General features: G+C 34.0%; 2 protein-coding genes across 2 annotated transcripts; both read left to right on the top strand.

Annotated features, from left to right (window-relative positions):
• Nucleotides 1–11,044: 11,044 nt before the first annotated feature.
• On the top strand, nt 11,045–14,293 carry LOC127977359 (extracellular calcium-sensing receptor). The gene is made up of 6 exons (XM_052582233.1): nt 11,045–11,259; nt 11,380–11,671; nt 11,818–12,609; nt 12,736–12,963; nt 13,144–13,267; nt 13,386–14,293. The coding sequence occupies exons 1-6, from the start codon at nt 11,045–11,047 to the stop codon at nt 14,291–14,293; spliced, it is 2,559 nt and encodes an 852-aa protein (XP_052438193.1).
• Nucleotides 14,294–15,034: 741 nt separating this feature from the next.
• Nucleotides 15,035–18,421, top strand: LOC127977358 (extracellular calcium-sensing receptor-like). Its single transcript, XM_052582232.1, has 6 exons — nt 15,035–15,234; nt 15,353–15,641; nt 15,958–16,764; nt 16,865–17,092; nt 17,232–17,355; nt 17,508–18,421. The coding sequence occupies exons 1-6, from the start codon at nt 15,035–15,037 to the stop codon at nt 18,419–18,421; spliced, it is 2,562 nt and encodes an 853-aa protein (XP_052438192.1).
• The last annotated feature ends 971 nt before the right edge of the window (nt 18,422–19,392 follow it).

The following is a 19,392-nucleotide window of genomic DNA, read 5'->3' on the forward strand; positions in this document are numbered from 1 at the left end:
TGATTTTACTTTCAATTCCTTATACATTCTCCAAGGTATTAAAATTTTTCATAACTCCATGTAGGACGTTTCTGTACATAAATGTAAGCACTGTGGCAATTGTAGTGCAATATTTAGGAAATGTACTCTTGTACTCTTGATACTCAAGTACTTTTAAAAAAGTATTTTAGTACTTTTACTTAATTAGACATCTGACTGTAGTACTTTTACTTAAGTAAAATTTAGAAGGTATCTGTACTTTTACTCAAGTAATGAAGCTGTGTACTGTGTCTGCCTCTGGATATTATATCACATTACAAGAATGTTTCATAAAATCTCAGGCCTCAGTGATGCTCCTATAACGTTTTCCTAATGTGGTTGAGAGATTCTTCTTTCTTTGTTATCTTGAATCATTGCGCCAATGTTTTATTGACGACATTATATAATTTGATCCCTAAAATTGTGCAGGTAAAACGTTCTACCTTTGTTATTATATCACATTACAAGAACATAAAAAAAAAAAACCTTAACACCATCTCAGGCTTTAGTATATAGCGTTCTCTATACTAAAACGTTCTCCTAATGTGGCTGAGGGAATGTTCTTACTTTGTTATCTTTAAACATTGTAATAGTATTTTATTGAGAACATTACATTATCTGTTACCTCAACATCATCCACATAACATCCTCAAAATGCTGCAAGTAAATGTTCTACATTACTCAATCTCAGGCCTCAATGAGATCCTTAAAACATTCTCCTCATGTGGCTGAATGTAATTCCTTTGTTATCTTGAAATATTATGTCAATGTTTTATTGAGAACATTATATAATCTGTTACCTCAACATCATCAAGATGCTGCAGGTAAAATGTTCTACTTTTGTTATTAAGTTACATGACAAAAAAAAAAAAAAAAACATAACTCAATCTCAGGCCTCTGTGACATCCTTAAAACATTCTCCTAATGTGGCTGAATGTAATTCCTTTGTTATCTTCAAACAATATGCCAATATTTCATTGAGAACGTTATATAATCTGTTACCTCAACAACATCCTCAAAACAAATTTAAAATGTTGCCGACAAATAGATTTGGAGACCGGATAGCAATAAGACAGTACTGCAGAAGAGAAGTAGCTACATTAGATGGAAATACCATAGTATCTAAAGCCACAGAAAACCTCATGGCAAAATTGCAAGGAAAGCGAGACAGAAAGAGGAAACATTGTGATAATCGTTCAGAAAAACTCAGTTGAAACACAAATGCCCCAAAAATTAGCGAAGTTACCAAATGGGACTGTTTGAAGAAGTCCGTGGGTCCTTTGTCCAAATCAAAGAGAAACGAGGTGGTGGAACCAGACACCTAAAGGCTTTAAAGAGTGCTACTATGGCAGAACTGTTGGAGTGTGACAAGTTGTTCTTTCCAAATGGAAAAAAAATAATAAATTAGGGGATATAAATGAATTTGAGTTGAAATTAAGAGACTTCACTGAAGAAGAAGTAGATCCACAAACAACAAGTGAACAATATGAAATGAGAAAGGTGAAGATACTGAGACTGTATCTGTCTTGCAAGAGGACGGACACAACTGCAAGCACAAGCATTCAAAGAATAGATGAATATGTACCTGAAGGTCCTTCTACCTCTGCCATGGCATGTGAATGTGATGAACAACCTGTTGCCATAACTGAGAACAATGGTTCCATCGTTGATTCATCATTTTTGTCAGAAGATGGTTTAGTGATTTTAGAACCAGGTATAATGAATGCAATGCACAGTTCAATTTCAATTGATGAAGAAATTCAGTTTGGATGTACTGTTTTGCAAGACAGAACAATACTGGATGACACTCTACCAATGGACTCTGCTGAAATAGTGCAAGATAAGTCACAGGCTACCAAGTTAAAGCTTCGCAGGGGAAACTGCTTTCACAGATGGCTTAATATCTGTCAATGACTGTCTTGTAGAAATTGAGATGGTCCTACCTAATGGTAGCACTGAGAAAGGAAAAGACAATGGTGGAATTCTCAGAGATGCATTGAGTGAGTACTGGGTTACTTTTTTCATGAAATGTACAGCAGGAAGGTACCCATGACAAGACATGATATGAAAGATGAATGGGAAATGTAGCTAAAGTGATGGTTCTTAGTTACAATACTGTTCACTACTTTTCCATTGTGTTGGCCAAGCCTTTTCTGTGTTACTGCCTTGGACTTGAACTTGAGGATGAGGATGAGCTCTTCGCAGCATTTTTGGAGATAGTTCCTCAAGAGGAAAATCAGCTTGTTGAAGAAGCAATGAGAGACTTTACATCTGTCTCTGAAAGAGAAGAATGGGTTGAATTCTTGGAAGCTCATGAAGTGAAACTTGTTATCATTATACAGAATGCCAAGCAGATCTTACTTGATGTGGCACACAAAGAAATTGTGCAAGATCCAGCTTACATAGCAGAGTGTTGGAGTCCAGTTTTAAAAGACCTGAACTGCCACCAGGAGGACTGAATTAACTGATGATCAGCCTTACTCCAACAGCTAGGAAAGTTGTAGCCATACTAAAACATGAAACACTCAACAATAGAGAAAGCCAGATAATGGATTATCTGAAGAGATTCATCAAGAACCCCAGTGATGTTCGGCACAGGAAGTTTCTGCGTTTTTGCACAGGTGATTGATTACTTAAAATATTTTGCCATGATTATTTTCATTAGAATATAACATGTTTTTGATATGAAACTCTTAATATATTTATTTATAACACTTAATTTATAAAAAAGTTAATAGATACGTATAAAATGTTTTGAATTTCCTGATTATGTAAGTATTATTATTATATATTATTATTATTAAATATTATTATTGTATACATTTTAAATTGTTTACTGAATTATTTTTATAATTGTTATTCTACATTTTACAAAAGCAACAATCTTAGAAGTTTGTTAATTAAGGGTTTATTCATTAATTCTGTTCTACTGAATACAGTGATTAAAAAAAAAAAAAAAAACAGCAAGGATACAAAAGACAATCTGTCATTTTTTATCATTAAATATGTACTATACGAGACTATACAGCAAAGACATTAAATAGAAAAACAGACAAAAGCCATCACCTGACTATGCTGCTGGTGTTCCCTAAAATTATTGTACCTCTAATAATTTAAGAATTTAAGAACATTCCATAACAACTTTCTCAGTAGCTAAATGATTTCTCAGAATGTCTTCATCACATTTAACAGTGTAGTAAGATCTTGTCTAAGAGCAAGGTAGAGATCAAGCAAGGTGTACCTATCCTTGGTAAGACTCCATAAACCATGCCCCTTCACTGCAATCTCCCTAAACCCACCAATCAAAATGGGTCTTAATTTTAACATTATTATTATAATTTATTTATGGAGCATTTCTGCTCCAGTCATCAGTGCCACATGATCCCTCAGAAATGATTCTAGTATGCGGATTTATTTTCATTGTTGGAAATTTTTTTTTACCTTTGTTGTTTTTTTCAGGATTCTTTGATGAACATAAGGTAATAATAATAAAATAAATAGCAGCATTTACCTAAATCTTTTTTTTTTTACATATACAGCAATCCAAAAAAAATTTCTTTCTTTCTTTTTTCTTGAAAGAAATCAATAATTTTCTTCTGAAAGGATGAGCAAAATTCATAAAAATAACAATACAGACTTACATTACAAAAGGTTTCTAAATCAGCCATGATGAGCATGATGACTATCTTTAAAAAAGTATATATAAAGAATATTAAAATTAAGACAGTTCTCCGTGATGGGTAAGTGTAGTACATTCTTTAGTAAGATGTTGTCTTTTTGGAGTCCAACTGAAGGACCCAACAACATCATAAATTCATTATATTTCTATCTTTGTGGAGATATTTGGACCCCACAAAAATATTATAAACAATAATGTTTGTGTGTGTGTGTGTGTGTGTGTGTGTGTGTGTGTGTGTGTGTGTTTGGGAGAAAGAGAGAGGATTCACCATTTACCTGGATTAAGCCCAGGAAACATAATAACATAAGGTTCTTGTCCAAAAACCTGCCATCAAAGTTGCCTTCATCTTTAATTTGGTGAAAATACTCAAGCCAAAGGTCCACACACTCTTTTCTAAGGATACCCCACCAGCTCTCAATTCTCTGGTTGGCCGTACTTTTGCCATAGATTAAGCTTTTTTCACCAGCAATTGAATCAGCATTGCTGCGTCTCAAGTACCTCTGCATATCCCTAATGGTGCTGTATTCTGTTCCCATATCTGCTCTTAAGAAATCTAGGACATCCACCAAGACTTCTTACTGTCTCAAGGAAGTAACCCCCTATGACTTTAGGATCAATGCTTGTGCAGTATGCATTCAACCATAGTATTATCAGTGAGAATCCATCTCTCACCCATCGCCCCATTGATACAAATGCCAAATGGCTTCAATTTATCATAAGAGTCAGCATGCCATAGAAAGTTGGGGCCTTTTGAAACGTAAGCTCTTCTGTGCAGTCTTCTTTTTCTTCGCATTTCAGTGCCCAGTGGGTCAAGAGTGGAGAGAATGAGGCGGACGTCTTCTTTGCGCACATGAAGTCCTCTTTCCTTGCATTTACTGTATATCCATCTATATCCATGCAATCCTCCTGAGCCTTGGAGCTCTTCCCTAACAAACTGAATAACATGAATTAAGTTGTCATTTCTTTCTGCGAAATAGTCCATTTTTGTTTAAGATTTTTTTAAGTGTCCTCATGCTGATAATAATCCCATGTTTTACACTTAAAATATGAAGAATGTCTTCATACTTTAGACCCAGGTCAAAGTAATGACGAATTAGTCCAAATCTCTCCATCCCTAAAGAGCAAGGAATAAATGTGAACTCAATGTGGATGGAAGTCTAAAGGCAGACAGAGAGAGAAAGAGATTTTTGTACAATGTATACAGTTTTCTGTACAATGTATTTAAACTACTCTGAAAGGTCTAATTTAATTTTATATTTTAAAATCCATTTTGGGGGAAAGACTAAGTATAATAAAATCACCAAGGCAAGTATTTATGTTAAGAATGTATAGTACACAAGCATTTCTAAAACTGTAAAAAGCAATAAAAAAATAAAGCATTAATGAATCATTTTATTAAAAAAACATAAGTGTCAATAGTCATACATTTAAAATAATTGATAAATGAATATTTAAAAAAAATACAATAATAATTATTGTTATTATTATTACTACTACTAAGTTATTATTATTACTAATGTTATTGTTGCATTTAGGCTACATGCATTTAGAAGAAGAAAAGAGGGACAATTAGTCAAAAGTCAATCATAATACACAATGCCTGGCAGACAATAATATTAAAGTGCTAAGATTAATCACAAATAAACAAGTTTTAGATGCACATAATTCTTATTAAATCATAATATTCCACTACCCATTACAATTGATAGAGAATAACTGCAGTAAAGATAATTTGATGAATAAAACACAATAAAACAATAAGATTCGTTATAACGTACCTAGGAGTTTACTGTCGTAGGTCTTGTAAAATGAATCAGTATTCATTCAGGATGTTACGTTCGGGAACCCAGGGAAACACAAGAGACGAGAGATCCAAACGCAGTGTAAGTTTAAAGGGTAATCCAAATTCAGAATCCAACAAGCAGAGGGTCAAAAAAAAAATGCATCCAGAAAAAACAAACAAACAGGGAAAGGAACAGGAACAGGAATTAGAACTTGGAAGGCGAGGAAACTGGTTGACGGAAAGAAAGGACTCCATGAAAACAAACAGAAAAGACCGTTTAATATAGGCAGGGTAAAGACTATCAAGTGAAGACACCTGAGTGCAATTAAAAGGAGTGCAATTACTGTGTTGAAGGGACAAGGCTTTGTAGAAATTGCAGTGTCTGCGGTGAGGTGCCTATGGGGAAGTGAGACCACTAGTGGAGGCCCAAGGAAACAGAAGGTGTTTCTCAATGTCAAGGAAGGATCCTTGGAAACCAGTATTTCAAGGATGCTACGTCATCGACATCCGTCGAAGGACTGTTCCAATATCGAGGATCCTCGGAATTTCAACCAAGGACTGAGTCCTTCGTTCGAAGAATATCCCATACACAGGAAAGGATGCATATGTGTATCCTTCGCGCTCTCAAATCACCCACAATCCTATGCGCGCAGCTTTGCTATCTAACGTTAGTTCGAAAATGCAAAAATGTCAATGTTAACGGTTTTTATTTATGTTACCAAACATTTGTTATAACAGTAGTAAATATAAGCAAAGTTTGACATTTAAATGCCACTACAAATTACTACTGTATTGATATTATGAATTATACAAATACAAATGGTTTACTGAACCGGACCTGTTATTTAACAATTGGTTGGGTCATCGGGATTTATTTTATAAATAACTAGTTAAGTTGTCCAAAGTAATTTAATGATACCATTCACAGCGTTATTAAAACGGACCTTTTCACTGACGTAATGACGCAATTACGTGCACTTGCTAGCCTGTTCCATTTACGTGTTCTCCGAATGCAAAGAGGAGTCTCGCCTAGCCTCTGAAGGAAGTGACTTGGAAGGATCAGTCCTGCCAAGGAAGTATCCTTGACATTGAGAAATGCCTAGAGACCAGACAGTGTGACAACGTATTGTGAAAGCGTGCGCATGGATTATGAATTCGTGGGTACGGATTATTATTTTTCTCCATACAGGTGATGTGCGGGGCTCCGTAGTGCATCGATTTGGTTGTTGCACTTTTAACACATTTTATTAATTATTCGGCTGACATTTATTGGAAGGGTCTTGCCACCCACCTCAGTAATCTTTGCTATGGCATGCTGCAGGAAGGTCAGTGTATTCTTTGTGTAGGGTGGATAAGCCAAGTTGAAAACATAGTAAACACTGAAGGCTGCAGTTATCCCTTCTTCAACTCCTACACCCCTGCACACCTCCACACCATCCACTTTGACAAGGACTTGAACCCTGAACCCTCTTGGAGAAAGCCATTTTCCAGTCAGTTTCTACCAACTGTATGGTTGGATATGGAGTATCAGCATCACACTGTGAAAAGAAAAGAAAATGTTAAACATCTATTAAAACAATGCAACATCTCTAAGAACTGCATAACTGGACATGTATCAGAGTATTACAAAGTGAGAGTTTAACAAATAGTTCCATACCTCTCCAAGTGTGATTAAGCTCTCAACTTTCTCTTTAAAGAGGTGGGACAGCAGAATCAGTGCTGCACGCAAGTCAGAATCTATTGTAAAATAAAATTGATAAATTGATTAAATACTTTCCAATATTTTAATATTATAAATTGCCTGTTTTCATATTCATTTTTTACCACCATAAGTGGTTTCCTTTACTCATTACTGTGAAATTGTCACTGGTTTTAAGTGATTACATGTTTTACCAATGATACACATATAATTTGTGAATGAAAAGGCATGCTCAAACAGAAAATTAAGATAAAACTGTTTTCTGGTGTTTCTGACAAATGTGTAAAATGGCTCGGTCAAAGAGTTGGTCAAGGCACCTGCGGTATCTGTGTGGTGTTTTTTTAATATATGCTTTAATTAAAACACTGTGGAAATTCATGTCAACACTAATGTTGAGAATTTTCTCCTTTTAAACTCCATTGAACTCAACAGTGTGGTTTGAAGTCTGCACTATTTCATACGTCTCAAACTATTTTGTAACCAGTCAATGTGTAGAGTTACATTCAAGGTATTTTAAGACATAAAGGAACATTTTATTTAAAAAAAAAAAAAAAAAAAAAAATATATATATATATATATATATATATATATATATAATTTTGGTGATCAAAGGTGAGTTTTAAGAGATAAAATTATACTTAATATTAAAATAACTAGGCTCAGTCAGGTTCATGAACTGCTGATCAGAGTAGAAGGGGGCGATAAACTACATTTTGAACTATTGTCTCCATTTATGTTTACAATTCATTGTGTGAATTCTTTTTTATTACATTTAATTTGTTCTTTTTTTTGTTGTTGTCCTGTAGCTTTTAATTACATCCTTTGTTCTTATTTTATTACTGTTTACTTATAAGTTTGAGAATGATTTACTCTACGTTAGACTAGTATTTCTTATAAAATATGATTACATATATATATATATATATATATATATATATATATATATATATATATATATATTATTTTTTTTTTATTTTATTTTTTTTTTTTTTTGTACTCACCCACTTGTTCCTGTCTTTCTTTCTCCAGTCTTAAATAAATTATAATTATTATTTTTTTTTTTTTATTTTTTTTTTAGGAAAACTTATCAGAATGTTCTCAATATAATGGGCTTCTATGGTACCTGTGAGTTTCAACTTGCAAAATAGAGTTTAAATGCTAGACTAAATCTGTAATGATGGGTTATTTTCTTTCTTTCTTTTCTTTTTTTTAACATTTTACATTTTTACATCCAAAAAGCCAAAATATAAAATGTAATAAATGTTTATAGACTAAGTAATGAACTATTTTGTAGAGGAGGGTAAAAAGTAAAATTTTCATATGAGATTTAGAGCCAAATTACATGGGGGTAAAATGACATTAGAAAGGTGGCAGCAGCATAATTTTATCTTCACACAGAGATTCATCTATTAGTAAAATCTACTGAGTTCATTGAAATCTTTGTTTCATTACATGGCAACGATGACAGCAATGGGAGAAAGCACTTGTTTTTACCTGAAGTTTGCATGCCTGTAACTAAAGAAGTATTAGAGATACCTTAATATTACTTTAGATTCTGGTTCTTAAAGGGTTATTTCACAAAAACATTTCAATCCTATCATTAATAATTATTCACCTTCATATTGTTCCAAACCTATAAGACCTTTGTTCATCTTCAGAGCACAGGTATCCTGTGATTGGTATCTAACTCCTCTATAGTTGGCGTTCTGATGTAGACCATGAGAATGACACAGAAAATAAGATATAGCAGAATTAAGTGATTTTTTTTTTTTTTTTTTTTTGCACACAGAAAAGTATTCTCATCACTTCATAACATTAAGGTTGAACCACTGCAGACACGTGGACTATCTTAACAATGTCTTTTTTTACCTCACTGGACCTTGAAATTGGTGGTTAAATCGCTTTCTATGGATGGGTCATATACTGTACCTCTTCTCTGGTTTTCTGAATTTAAATCAAGATTTACCATGGCCTGCCAGCTTTATATAAAAATAGTTTTATATAAAACATAAATGTCTTTTTTTTTCTTCATTAGATTCGTTTAGGGGTGAAAGTGAAAGGGTTACCCATTCAGTGATTATCGGTTTAGTAACTGCCAGTTTGGAAATTTTGCAGCCCTATTCAATTACTCTTCATTTATCAAATTTTATTTGCATAATAAAGCATTTGAACTTAGATCTGCGACAGGATTAGGATTAGGTTTAACCCTAACACACGAGGGAAAATAGTTTAGTTCAGGGAATACAGTTGAGAGATTTTGATGTCATTTTTGTAAATGCATATAAACAGAACCATCAATTTTTGTCAAATAAAATTGCTGAGATGTGAACGATATCTAAGACCATATCATTAATGGAACAATGACCTTATGTAAATCTTATTTATATTCTTAAAATCATTTCACATAATTTAAAGTCTACCATTGCTTGTAATTTAAATAGTAATTCCCTTCAAGATCCTTTAGGATAGGGTATTTCACGATACCTGAAGATTCAATTAAACCAGCTGGCCCATTAGAAACTCCTATAAATAATAATAATTATCTTTAATTTGTATTACTTTTAAATAAGAATTTTGAAACAGATTTTATCCAGTTTTCAGATTTTTGTAATCGAAATGTAGGTAAATTAGCACATTTTTCATTAAATAATGCATAATTTGCATATTTAATCATTTTAGAAAACTTAGAATACAAAAAAAGTTTGCATTTATCAATGTAATCAAGAGGCTGGGTTAGTAAGGTGATAACTATTAGTTTTTGTTGTTGTTGTTGTTGTTGCTGTACAAACCCTATTCCAAAAAAGTTGGGACACTGTACAAATTGCGATTAAAAAAAAAGGAACTGAATAATTTACAAATCTCATAAACTTATATTTTATTCACAATAGATTATAGATAACATATAAAATGTTGGAAGTGAGACATTTTGAAATGTCATGCCAAATATTGGCTCATTTTGGATTTTATGAGAGCTACATATTCTAAAAAAGTTGGGACAGGTAGCAGTAAGAGGCCGGAAAAGTAAAATGTACATATGAGGAACAGCTGGAGGACCAATTTGCAACTTATTAGGTCAATTGGCAACATGATTGGGTATAAAAAATGAGCCTCTCAGAATGGCAGTATCTCTCAGAAGTCAAGTTGGGCAGAGGATCACCAATTCCCCCAATGCTGTGGTGAAAAATAGTGGAGCAATATCAGAAAGGAGTTTATATAAAAAAAACATTATATATTATTTTTTATTTATTTTTTTATAGTTTTTGATGCCTTATGGCAACATTGTGCAACAATGGTGCAGAATCACAGAGTCAATTCTCCATTCACATATAAGACAATGTTCAGAGTACAAAATGGGTATTTTAAGATGGTATAATAAATGATCTGTGGGGTATTTTGGGCTGAAACCTTTATTATATATAGTAAATATTTGTATCTTTTTTTTTGTTTGTTTCCTAGCAAATATTTGTATAAAGTACAATCACAAAATGATTTCAGCCAAGTTAATTATGCTTTTTTGGTTACAGTATGTTCAGCAAACAAAATCATAAGAATGTAGAGTTCATTATGGCCAACCTTAGCAATTATATAAGGTTTACTGCTCAAATTACAAAACCCTCCAGTTTTGAAACAATTATTGAACAAACAAACAAGCCTAGAATTATGAAAAATTAATAAATTCATAATAATAATAATCATCATCATCATGTCAGGATGGAGCACCTCCTTCATTAACAATTCAACTCTGTAATTTTCCCATAGAGGTTTAGTCCCTTTCATTGCTATAAATATCACAAAATCCTTTCTGTTCTGCCTATTACAATATCATACTGGGTACGTCTCTGAGTAGCATATATTCAATGGGTGGATGGAGCCATTCTTTGCACTCATGCACATAGTAATGACCATCATTACTTTTACCAGAGCTAATGAAACTGCCTGTACTCTGCAAGGACAGCCTGTATACCCTCAGTTGTGGAAAGATGGAGACATCATAATTGGAGGTGTTTTCTCATTCCATAGCAGCTGGAAGATCAGACAAATAACTTATTCTTTTACACCATCTCCACTGAATTGCATCAGGTAGGCAACATCTGAATCAGAATATATCAAAATGTATGTAGACATAACTAACAGTTTCAGTAAAATATAAGTTTAAATGTCACTTGAATTATTATAATTTTTTTTTTTTTTTTAACCAAGTCTTAATTATAGAGACTTCCAGTATGTGCAGTCCATGCTCTTCGCTGTGGAGGAAATCAATAACAGTTCCACCTTGTTACCCGGAGTCTCACTAGGCTACAAGATCTATGACACATGCGGTTCGATGGCAATGGCTATTAGAGTGACTATGGCTCTTGCCAATGGACATGAAAACACTTCCTCAGTAGGACCATGCACAAAGCAAGCATATGTACAAACCATACTAGGAGACACAACCTCATCAGCATGCATGGCGATGGCAAAAACTATTGGACCATTTAAACTTCCAATGGTATTTTTAAAAACTAGTTCCAATATGACTGTACAGTCAAGTTATATGATCAAAATATTGTTTATAATGACATATAATAATTTTATTTAAAATTATAAGCCACTCATGATTACTTAAATTATGATAAAACACTAATTGCCTCTTAGATCAGCCATTATGCCACCTGTGAGTGTCTCAGTGATAAAACCAAATACCCTTCATTTCTTCGAACTATTACGAGTGATTACTACCAGAGCAGAGCACTGGCAGAACTGGTTAAGCACTTTGGCTGGACCTGGGTGGGAGCTATAAGAACGGATGATGATTATGGTAATAATGGAATGGCCACTTTCACAAAGATGGCAGAACAGATGGGTATCTGTTTGGAATATTCTCTCCCATTTTTCAGAACCTACCCTGAAGATAAAGTAATAAGGATAATTGAGCAGATTAAAAGCTCTACTTCACGAGTGATTGTGGGATTTCTTGTGCACTGGGACTTGGAGGTTCTGCTGCATAAATTTGTTGAATACAATATTACTGGATACCAGTGGGTTGGTACTGAGGGTTGGATCTCTGATTCAGTCATTGCCAGTATGGATAAGCATCACATTCTACAAGGAGCAGTTGGCTTGGCTATACCCAAAACACAAGTGACAGGTCTAAAGGAATTTATTCTAGACATCAAGCCACTTAAGTCTTCAGGAAGTGCCATTTTTACTGAGCTCTGGGAAGAACTGTTTCAGTGTAAATACTCAACTAAGAATGATTCAGTGTTCACAACTCCATGTACAGGCAAGGAGGAATTATCCCAGATGCAAAACACTTTTACAGATATGTCACTCATGCCCATTTTCAGCAATGTGTACAAAGGAGTGTATGCTGTTGCTCATACACTTCATAATCTTTTGGGCTGCAAGGAAAAATGTGCCTCAACGAAACAGCTTGATCCTTTAACAGTGCGTTAACTCTAATTTTAGACTGAGCTCATGCAATTAATTGAATTAAACATTTTGGTCAATGACTGATTTACATTTTAAAAATTATGTTTCTCCCTTCTGCCCCCATCCCCCCCACATCCCTAGTTTCTGACACACCTACGGAAGGTGCGTTTCAAAACCAAGGATGGTGAGGAGGTTTACTTTGATGAGAATGGTGAAGCGGTGGCAAAATATGAAGTAATAAACTGGCAACCAAGTAAAAAAAAACATGATGAATTTGTCACTGTTGGGCTGTACGATGCCACGCTTCTCATGAAAGAACGTTTGGCAGTGAATATGGATTCAATTGTATGGGCAAATAATGTAACAAAAGTGAGGATAAAAGACAATATAAATTGCATAAAATAAAAATAAAACAAACTAATATAAATTGCATAAAATAAAAATAAAACAAAATAAAATAAATAATAATAATAAAAAGTCAGCTGTGTATGATGATGAACTTGTATAGATAAAATAATACAGTGTATAAAGCTGAAATATTTGTCACAGGTACCAGTGTCTGTGTGCAGTGAGAGCTGCCCCCCTGGCAGTAGGAAGGCTGTGAAGAAAGGAAAGCCTATATGTTGTTATGACTGTATCCCATGCACAGAGGGAGAAATCAGTAACACTACAGGTAAAATACAGTAAATATAGCACCAACTATGCAAAGCTACGTAACAATTTCACATTAAATATGTTAAATGTGTCAATTATTATTATTATTATTACTTTATTTTTTGCACTTCATACAGATTCTGTAACATGTCTGCGGTGCCATCAAGATTTCTGGTCAAATCAGCAAAAGGATGGATGTGTTGAGAAGGAGACCGAATTTTTGTCTTTTGAGGAAATCATGGGAATCTTGCTTACAATTATTTCTATTGTTGGTACATTTATTACAATTATAATTGCTGTCATATTCTTCAAATATAAAAACACCCCAATAGTGAAAGCCAACAACTCAGAACTGAGTTTCCTGCTTCTGTTTTCACTGATGTTGTGTTTTCTCTGTTCACTTACTTTCATTGGTCGGCCCACTGAGTGGTCCTGTATGTTGCGTCACACAGCGTTTGGGATCACTTTCGTCCTCTGTATCTCTTGTGTTCTGGGGAAAACAGTTGTGGTTTTAATGGCCTTCAGGGCTACAATTCCAGGAAGTAATGTCATGAAATGGTTTGGGCCTCCTCAACAGAGATTCAGTGTTCTTGGATTCACTCTTATACAAGTGCTTATTTGTGTGCTTTGGTTAACAATATCTCCACCCTTTCCATTTAAAAATCTAAATTACTTCAAGGAAAAGATTATTTTAGAGTGTGATGTTGGTTCACCTATAGGTTTCTGGGCTGTTCTGGGTTACATAGGATTTCTTGCTCTTTTGTGTTTCATTTTGGCTTTCCTGGCCCGTAAATTGCCTGATAAGTTCAATGAAGCCAAATTCATAACATTCAGTATGCTCATATTCTGTGCTGTGTGGATTGCTTTTATTCCAGCTTATGTAAGCTCTCCTGGGAAGTTTACCGTGGCAGTAGAGATATTTGCTATTTTAGCTTCAAGCTTTGGTTTACTTTTCTGCATTTTTCTTCCGAAATGCTATGTGATTTTATTTAAACCGGAGAAAAATTCCAAAAAGCATATGATGGGCAAAATGGCATCAAACTAAGACAGCAGACTAACATCTATGAATTTATTTAACAAAAAATACCCTGTATTCCAATTTTGTTAATATGGTGAGGTATGAATAAATAAAATGCAACGTGAAATGTTTTCTACAGTATATAACAATTAAATATGTATCAGAAACACACAACACATCAGTTACAATGGATTTTTAATTGTATCATTATGTCCTGGGATAAAGAAGATGATATTTCTTCCTTGAGCATTTTATCTTGCAAATTAAGTAAATATTTAAAATGCAGGTATATATTGCTGTACTGTATGGAGAGCAGATTTGATAAAAATAATTTACACATCAGTCACCCTTGAAAATTATATCATGGGTGGCTGCTGAAAGGAACTGATCTTAAGGTGGTAATTTTGGTATTCATTTTAATATTTGATTGCATTTATATCAAGATGAATTTCCTGGACTTATTTAATTAACAACGTTTCACTGTTTTATGCATTTTACGCAAGATAGTTCTATTAGCATGCAAATCCAAATTTGGCATTTATTGCATAAGCAAGCAAGGAAATAAATAAACAAACAAACAATACATAACAAATTTCCATTCCCAGAAGGAAATATTAGTGGCTGCAAAAGCAAAAAAAAAAATTGCTTTTGCCTAGAGAAGGATAAATTATGATTGGTACTTTCAGTCCCCTAAGGAACTGTGAGTTGTTTGGGCTTACTACACTGTATAAATGCAGTGGTCGGCAACATGTAGGAATCAGAACTGCCATGCTGATACTTCAGCTGCTTTTGATGGTCCTGATAACCCAGGCAGAAAAGCCTTACTGCATACCACAGGGGCACAGGGTTTTGCCTGAAATGGAGAAAGATGGAGACCTGATAATTGGGGGTGTATTTTCCTTCCGCACCGGACAAGATGGCTACACAGATTCATTTACAAAAATGCCTGAAATACGTCCATGCAAAGAGTATGTATGCGTTAGTACCATGGATTCATTTTATTTATTTATTTGTTTACATTTATTGTTATTGTGCTGTATCCTCTTCAGAAAAATATACAGCATGCCTGACTAAAATTTCCTAAAGTTTCAGTTTCAGGGAGTTCAAATTTGCTCACACAATGATGTTTGCAATAGATGAAATAAACAGGGACAGAGACATTCTCCCTGGAATTAAACTGGGCTACAAAATTTACAATGAATGTGGATCCACAGACATACTAAGAGCTGTGATGACATTAGTAAATAGTCTAGATCAGTCAGAAAAAGGAGCAAACTGCACTAAACCTCCAACAGTCCAAGCCATTATTGGACATTCTGGATCAACACCAACCATGAGCTTTGCAAAGATTGTTGGAAGATTTCATATACCAGTGGTAAGCTATGTTTTATCTTCATAAATTGTTTTTATGTGTAGCTATAATTTAAAGTTTCCGTTTGAAAATTTAAAATAAGGACACTAATTCAATACATTTAAAAGTACTTTAATGTATCTTTCGAAAACTACTTTTTATATATATATATACATATATATATATATATATATATATATACATATATATATATATATATATATATATACATATATATATATATATATATATATATATATATATATATATATATATATATATATATATATATATGCATATATAATATATGTTTATCTTTTCACTATCTCTGGCTTTACAGATTAGTCATTTTGCAACATGTGCTTGTTTGAGCAACAGAAAGGAGTACCCCTCCTTTTTCAGAACTATTTCCAGTGATTACTATCAAAGTAGAGCTCTGGCCCAGCTGGTCAGACATTTTGGCTGGATGTGGGTGGGGGCATTAAGCAATCAAAATGATTATGGAATAAATGGAATAACCACTTTTATTAAGGCTGCTAATGAGGAAGGAGTGTGTATTGAATATTCAGAAGCCTTTGAAAGTACCAGTCCATACCATGAAATCATTAGAATTGTGAATATTATCAGAACCTCCACATCTAAAGTAATAATGGCTTTCATGTCACACAGAGAGATCAAGATACTGGTAGATGAGTTATACAGGCAGAACATTACAGGACTGCAGTGGATCGGAAGTGATGCCTGGATCACAGATGACTCTCTAGCTGATATCAATGGTCACACTTTGCTAATTGGGTCTATAGGATTCACTGTCCGCAATGCTCAAATACCTGGACTAGACCTTTTTCTACAGGAAATTAACCCCTCTCAATTTTCTAACAGCATATTTCTTAAAAACTTTTGGGAGCATGTCTTTGACTGTTCTTTAAATCCAAGTGAAACAAGAAATACATGTAATGGCTCTGAGAACTTGAGGGATGTGCAAAACTCTTTCACTGACTTGACTGACCTAAGGTTCTCAAACAATATATATAAAGCCATTTATGCAGTAGCTCATGCAATTAATAATCTTATCTTGTGTGATCAAAACAAAAGCTTTAATTCTAATTCCTCCTGTCTAAAAATTGTTGAAATAAAGCCTTGGCAGGTGAGACCAGATTTTTTTCAACAGTATAAAATAAATTACACATGAACTTCAGTCACTTAACTGAATACACTAACATTTTTATTTAATTTGCTTGCTGAAGGTCTTAAATTCCTTGCAATCTATAAATTTCACCACACCTGGGGGTGAAAATGTATTTTTTGATAACAACGGAGACTCGCCAGCAAGATACGAGCTGATAAATCTACAAAGTGTTAATAAAGGCAAAATTAAGGTGGAAACTATTGGCTATTACGATGCCTCTTTGCCTAAAGGTCAGCGGTTCTCCATGAATAATGTTCAGGTAGTCTGGAGAGAAGGAAGCCATCTGGTAGAGATTTTTCTATACATTTTTAAACACACACATTTTATTATTATTATTATTATTATTATTGTTGTTATATAATTTGAATTACAAGTCATGAAGTATATATAATATTTTTTTATGAGCTCATATTGGAATTGTGCAGGTGCCTGTATCCAAATGCAGTGAGAGCTGTCCCCCAGGAACCAGGAAAGCTGTACAGAAAGGACAACCTGTCTGCTGTTATGATTGTATACTATGCCCTCCAGGAGAGATTAGTAACAGCACAGGTACATAATTATTACAAAACAATAATGGAATTGTCTGTTACAGTACATTAACCATATTATTTGTAGATGTGTTTTGTCACAAAATTGGATACAGTACTTGGTTAGTATTTCATATATAATTAAATATTTTAATTTAATTTTCTTCTTTCTAGATTCTATTAATTGCCTGAAATGCCCTATTGTTCAGTGGTCAAATACAAGAGGAGATGCCTGCATTCCAAAGGAAATTGAATTCTTCTCATATGATGAAATAATGGGGATACTTCTGGCTTTGTTTTCTTTATTTGGGGTCTTTTTCACAATATTAATCATGCTGATTTTCTACATGTACAGAAACACACCTATAGTTAGGGCCAACAACTCAGAATTGAGCTTCCTGCTGCTCTTCTCATTGACTCTGTGTTTCCTCTGTTCACTTACTTTCATTGGTCGGCCCACTGAGTGGTCCTGTATGTTGCGTCACACAGCATTTGGGATCACTTTTGTCCTCTGTATCTCCTGTGTTTTGGGGAAAACCATAGTTGTGTTAATGGCCTTCAGGGCTACACTTCCAGGAAGTAATGTCATAAAATGGTTTGGGCCCTTGCAGCAAAAACTCTGTGTTCTTACCTTTGCACTTATACAGGTGCTTATATGTGCATTTTGGTTAATATTATCTCCACCATTTCCATACATGAATATTAATCATTATCAGGAAAAGATCATTTTAGAATGTAATTTAGGTTCAGCTATTGGTTTCTGGACTGTGCTGGGTTACATTGGTCTGCTGGCTGTCCTTTGTTTTGTTTTAGCTTTTCTGGCACGGAAACTGCCAGACAACTTCAATGAAGCTAAATTCATCACATTCAGTATGGTTATATTCTGTGCCGTATGGATCACGTTTATTCCAGCTTATGTCAGTTCTCCTGGCAAATTTATTGTTGCTGTGGAGATATTTGCCATTTTGGTCTCTAGCTTTGGTTTACTGTTCTGTATTTTCCTGCCAAAATGCTATGTAATTTTACTGAGACCTGAAATGAACACTAAAAAGCATGTTATGACAAAGATGTCAAATGATATCCATTGATAGTTATAAAAGTGTAAAGAAATGTATATGAAAAGACATAAATCTCTGAAATAATACACATTCACAGAACAGATTATTGCATTATTCTGTTATGCTGAAAATAAATAAGACTAAAGCTGTTCAAATAGTTGTGTGCTTGGGTAGTCCCTTCTGCAGTTATGCCATGCTGCCCTCTAAATATGAGCCACCAGTGTCCCACATGATATTTTCAGGCACTGCTCTTTCCTTACTTCCAACCTTACTTCCACCTAAGCTGTAATGGAAATATGTTCTTGAGTTTAATACAAATCTCAAAAGGCACTTACTTTCGGGATTTATTGTCATCTTATAGATTCAGAGAATAAAATTGCCAGGGAATATGAGCTGGGTGAAGAGTATGCAGATGACTGCCTGTGGGTTAATGTGTTTAATAGAATTCACACAAGCAAAATATGTGCACATATTTGCCTTATAGTTTAATATACTGCGCATGGTTCACTGTTCCAAAGAAGTTTTATTTTTCTTCTTCTTATCTTTCTCCTTTTCTTCTTCTTTCTTTCTTTCTTAGGAATAATATTCTGACCATATGTTCAAATTATTTAATGTCAGTGTCAATGTACTGCAATCTTTGATTGTGTAGTTTGTTGCTAAATGAATGAATGAGTGAATGAATTAATGTTCTGTAATGTGTTTAAACGGAATACATTTAAAGACATAAAAAGCTATTTTATTTTACATAGAGCAGGTCGCCCCCTAATGGAGGCTGCCATGCTGCACCACCACTACTACTACTACTTCTACATTACTACTAATTGTAATATTTAATACAATAATATATACTAAATTTGTTTATTTCATATAGTAATCTCAGAAACAAATACTTAAGACACCTCATAATCAGTTAGCAGCAAAGTGATAGATATAGATTAACATGCGTGTGACCCACCAGTCTAGATCTTATTCACATGCTCAGGTATTGGGACATCCTTGGC

Source organism: Carassius gibelio, chromosome B18 (genome assembly GCF_023724105.1).
Source record: "Carassius gibelio isolate Cgi1373 ecotype wild population from Czech Republic chromosome B18, carGib1.2-hapl.c, whole genome shotgun sequence".
Taxonomy (NCBI): Eukaryota; Metazoa; Chordata; class Actinopteri; order Cypriniformes; family Cyprinidae; genus Carassius; species Carassius gibelio.

Bases quoted from the DNA above. Each gene is read 5' to 3' on its own strand.
- LOC127977359 (XM_052582233.1), top strand. From the start codon at position 11,045: ATGGAGCCATTCTTTGCACTCATGCACATAGTAATGACCATCATTACT. The intron at 12,610-12,735 runs GTGCGTTAACTC...CCACATCCCTAG, and splicing joins AACAGCTTGATCCTTTAACA to TTTCTGACACACCTACGGAA. The intron at 12,964-13,143 runs GTGAGGATAAAA...TATTTGTCACAG, and splicing joins GGGCAAATAATGTAACAAAA to GTACCAGTGTCTGTGTGCAG.
- LOC127977358 (XM_052582232.1), top strand. From the start codon at position 15,035: ATGCTGATACTTCAGCTGCTTTTGATGGTCCTGATAACCCAGGCAGAA. The intron at 15,642-15,957 runs GTAAGCTATGTT...CTGGCTTTACAG, and splicing joins GAAGATTTCATATACCAGTG to ATTAGTCATTTTGCAACATG. The intron at 16,765-16,864 runs GTGAGACCAGAT...TGCTTGCTGAAG, and splicing joins TTGAAATAAAGCCTTGGCAG to GTCTTAAATTCCTTGCAATC.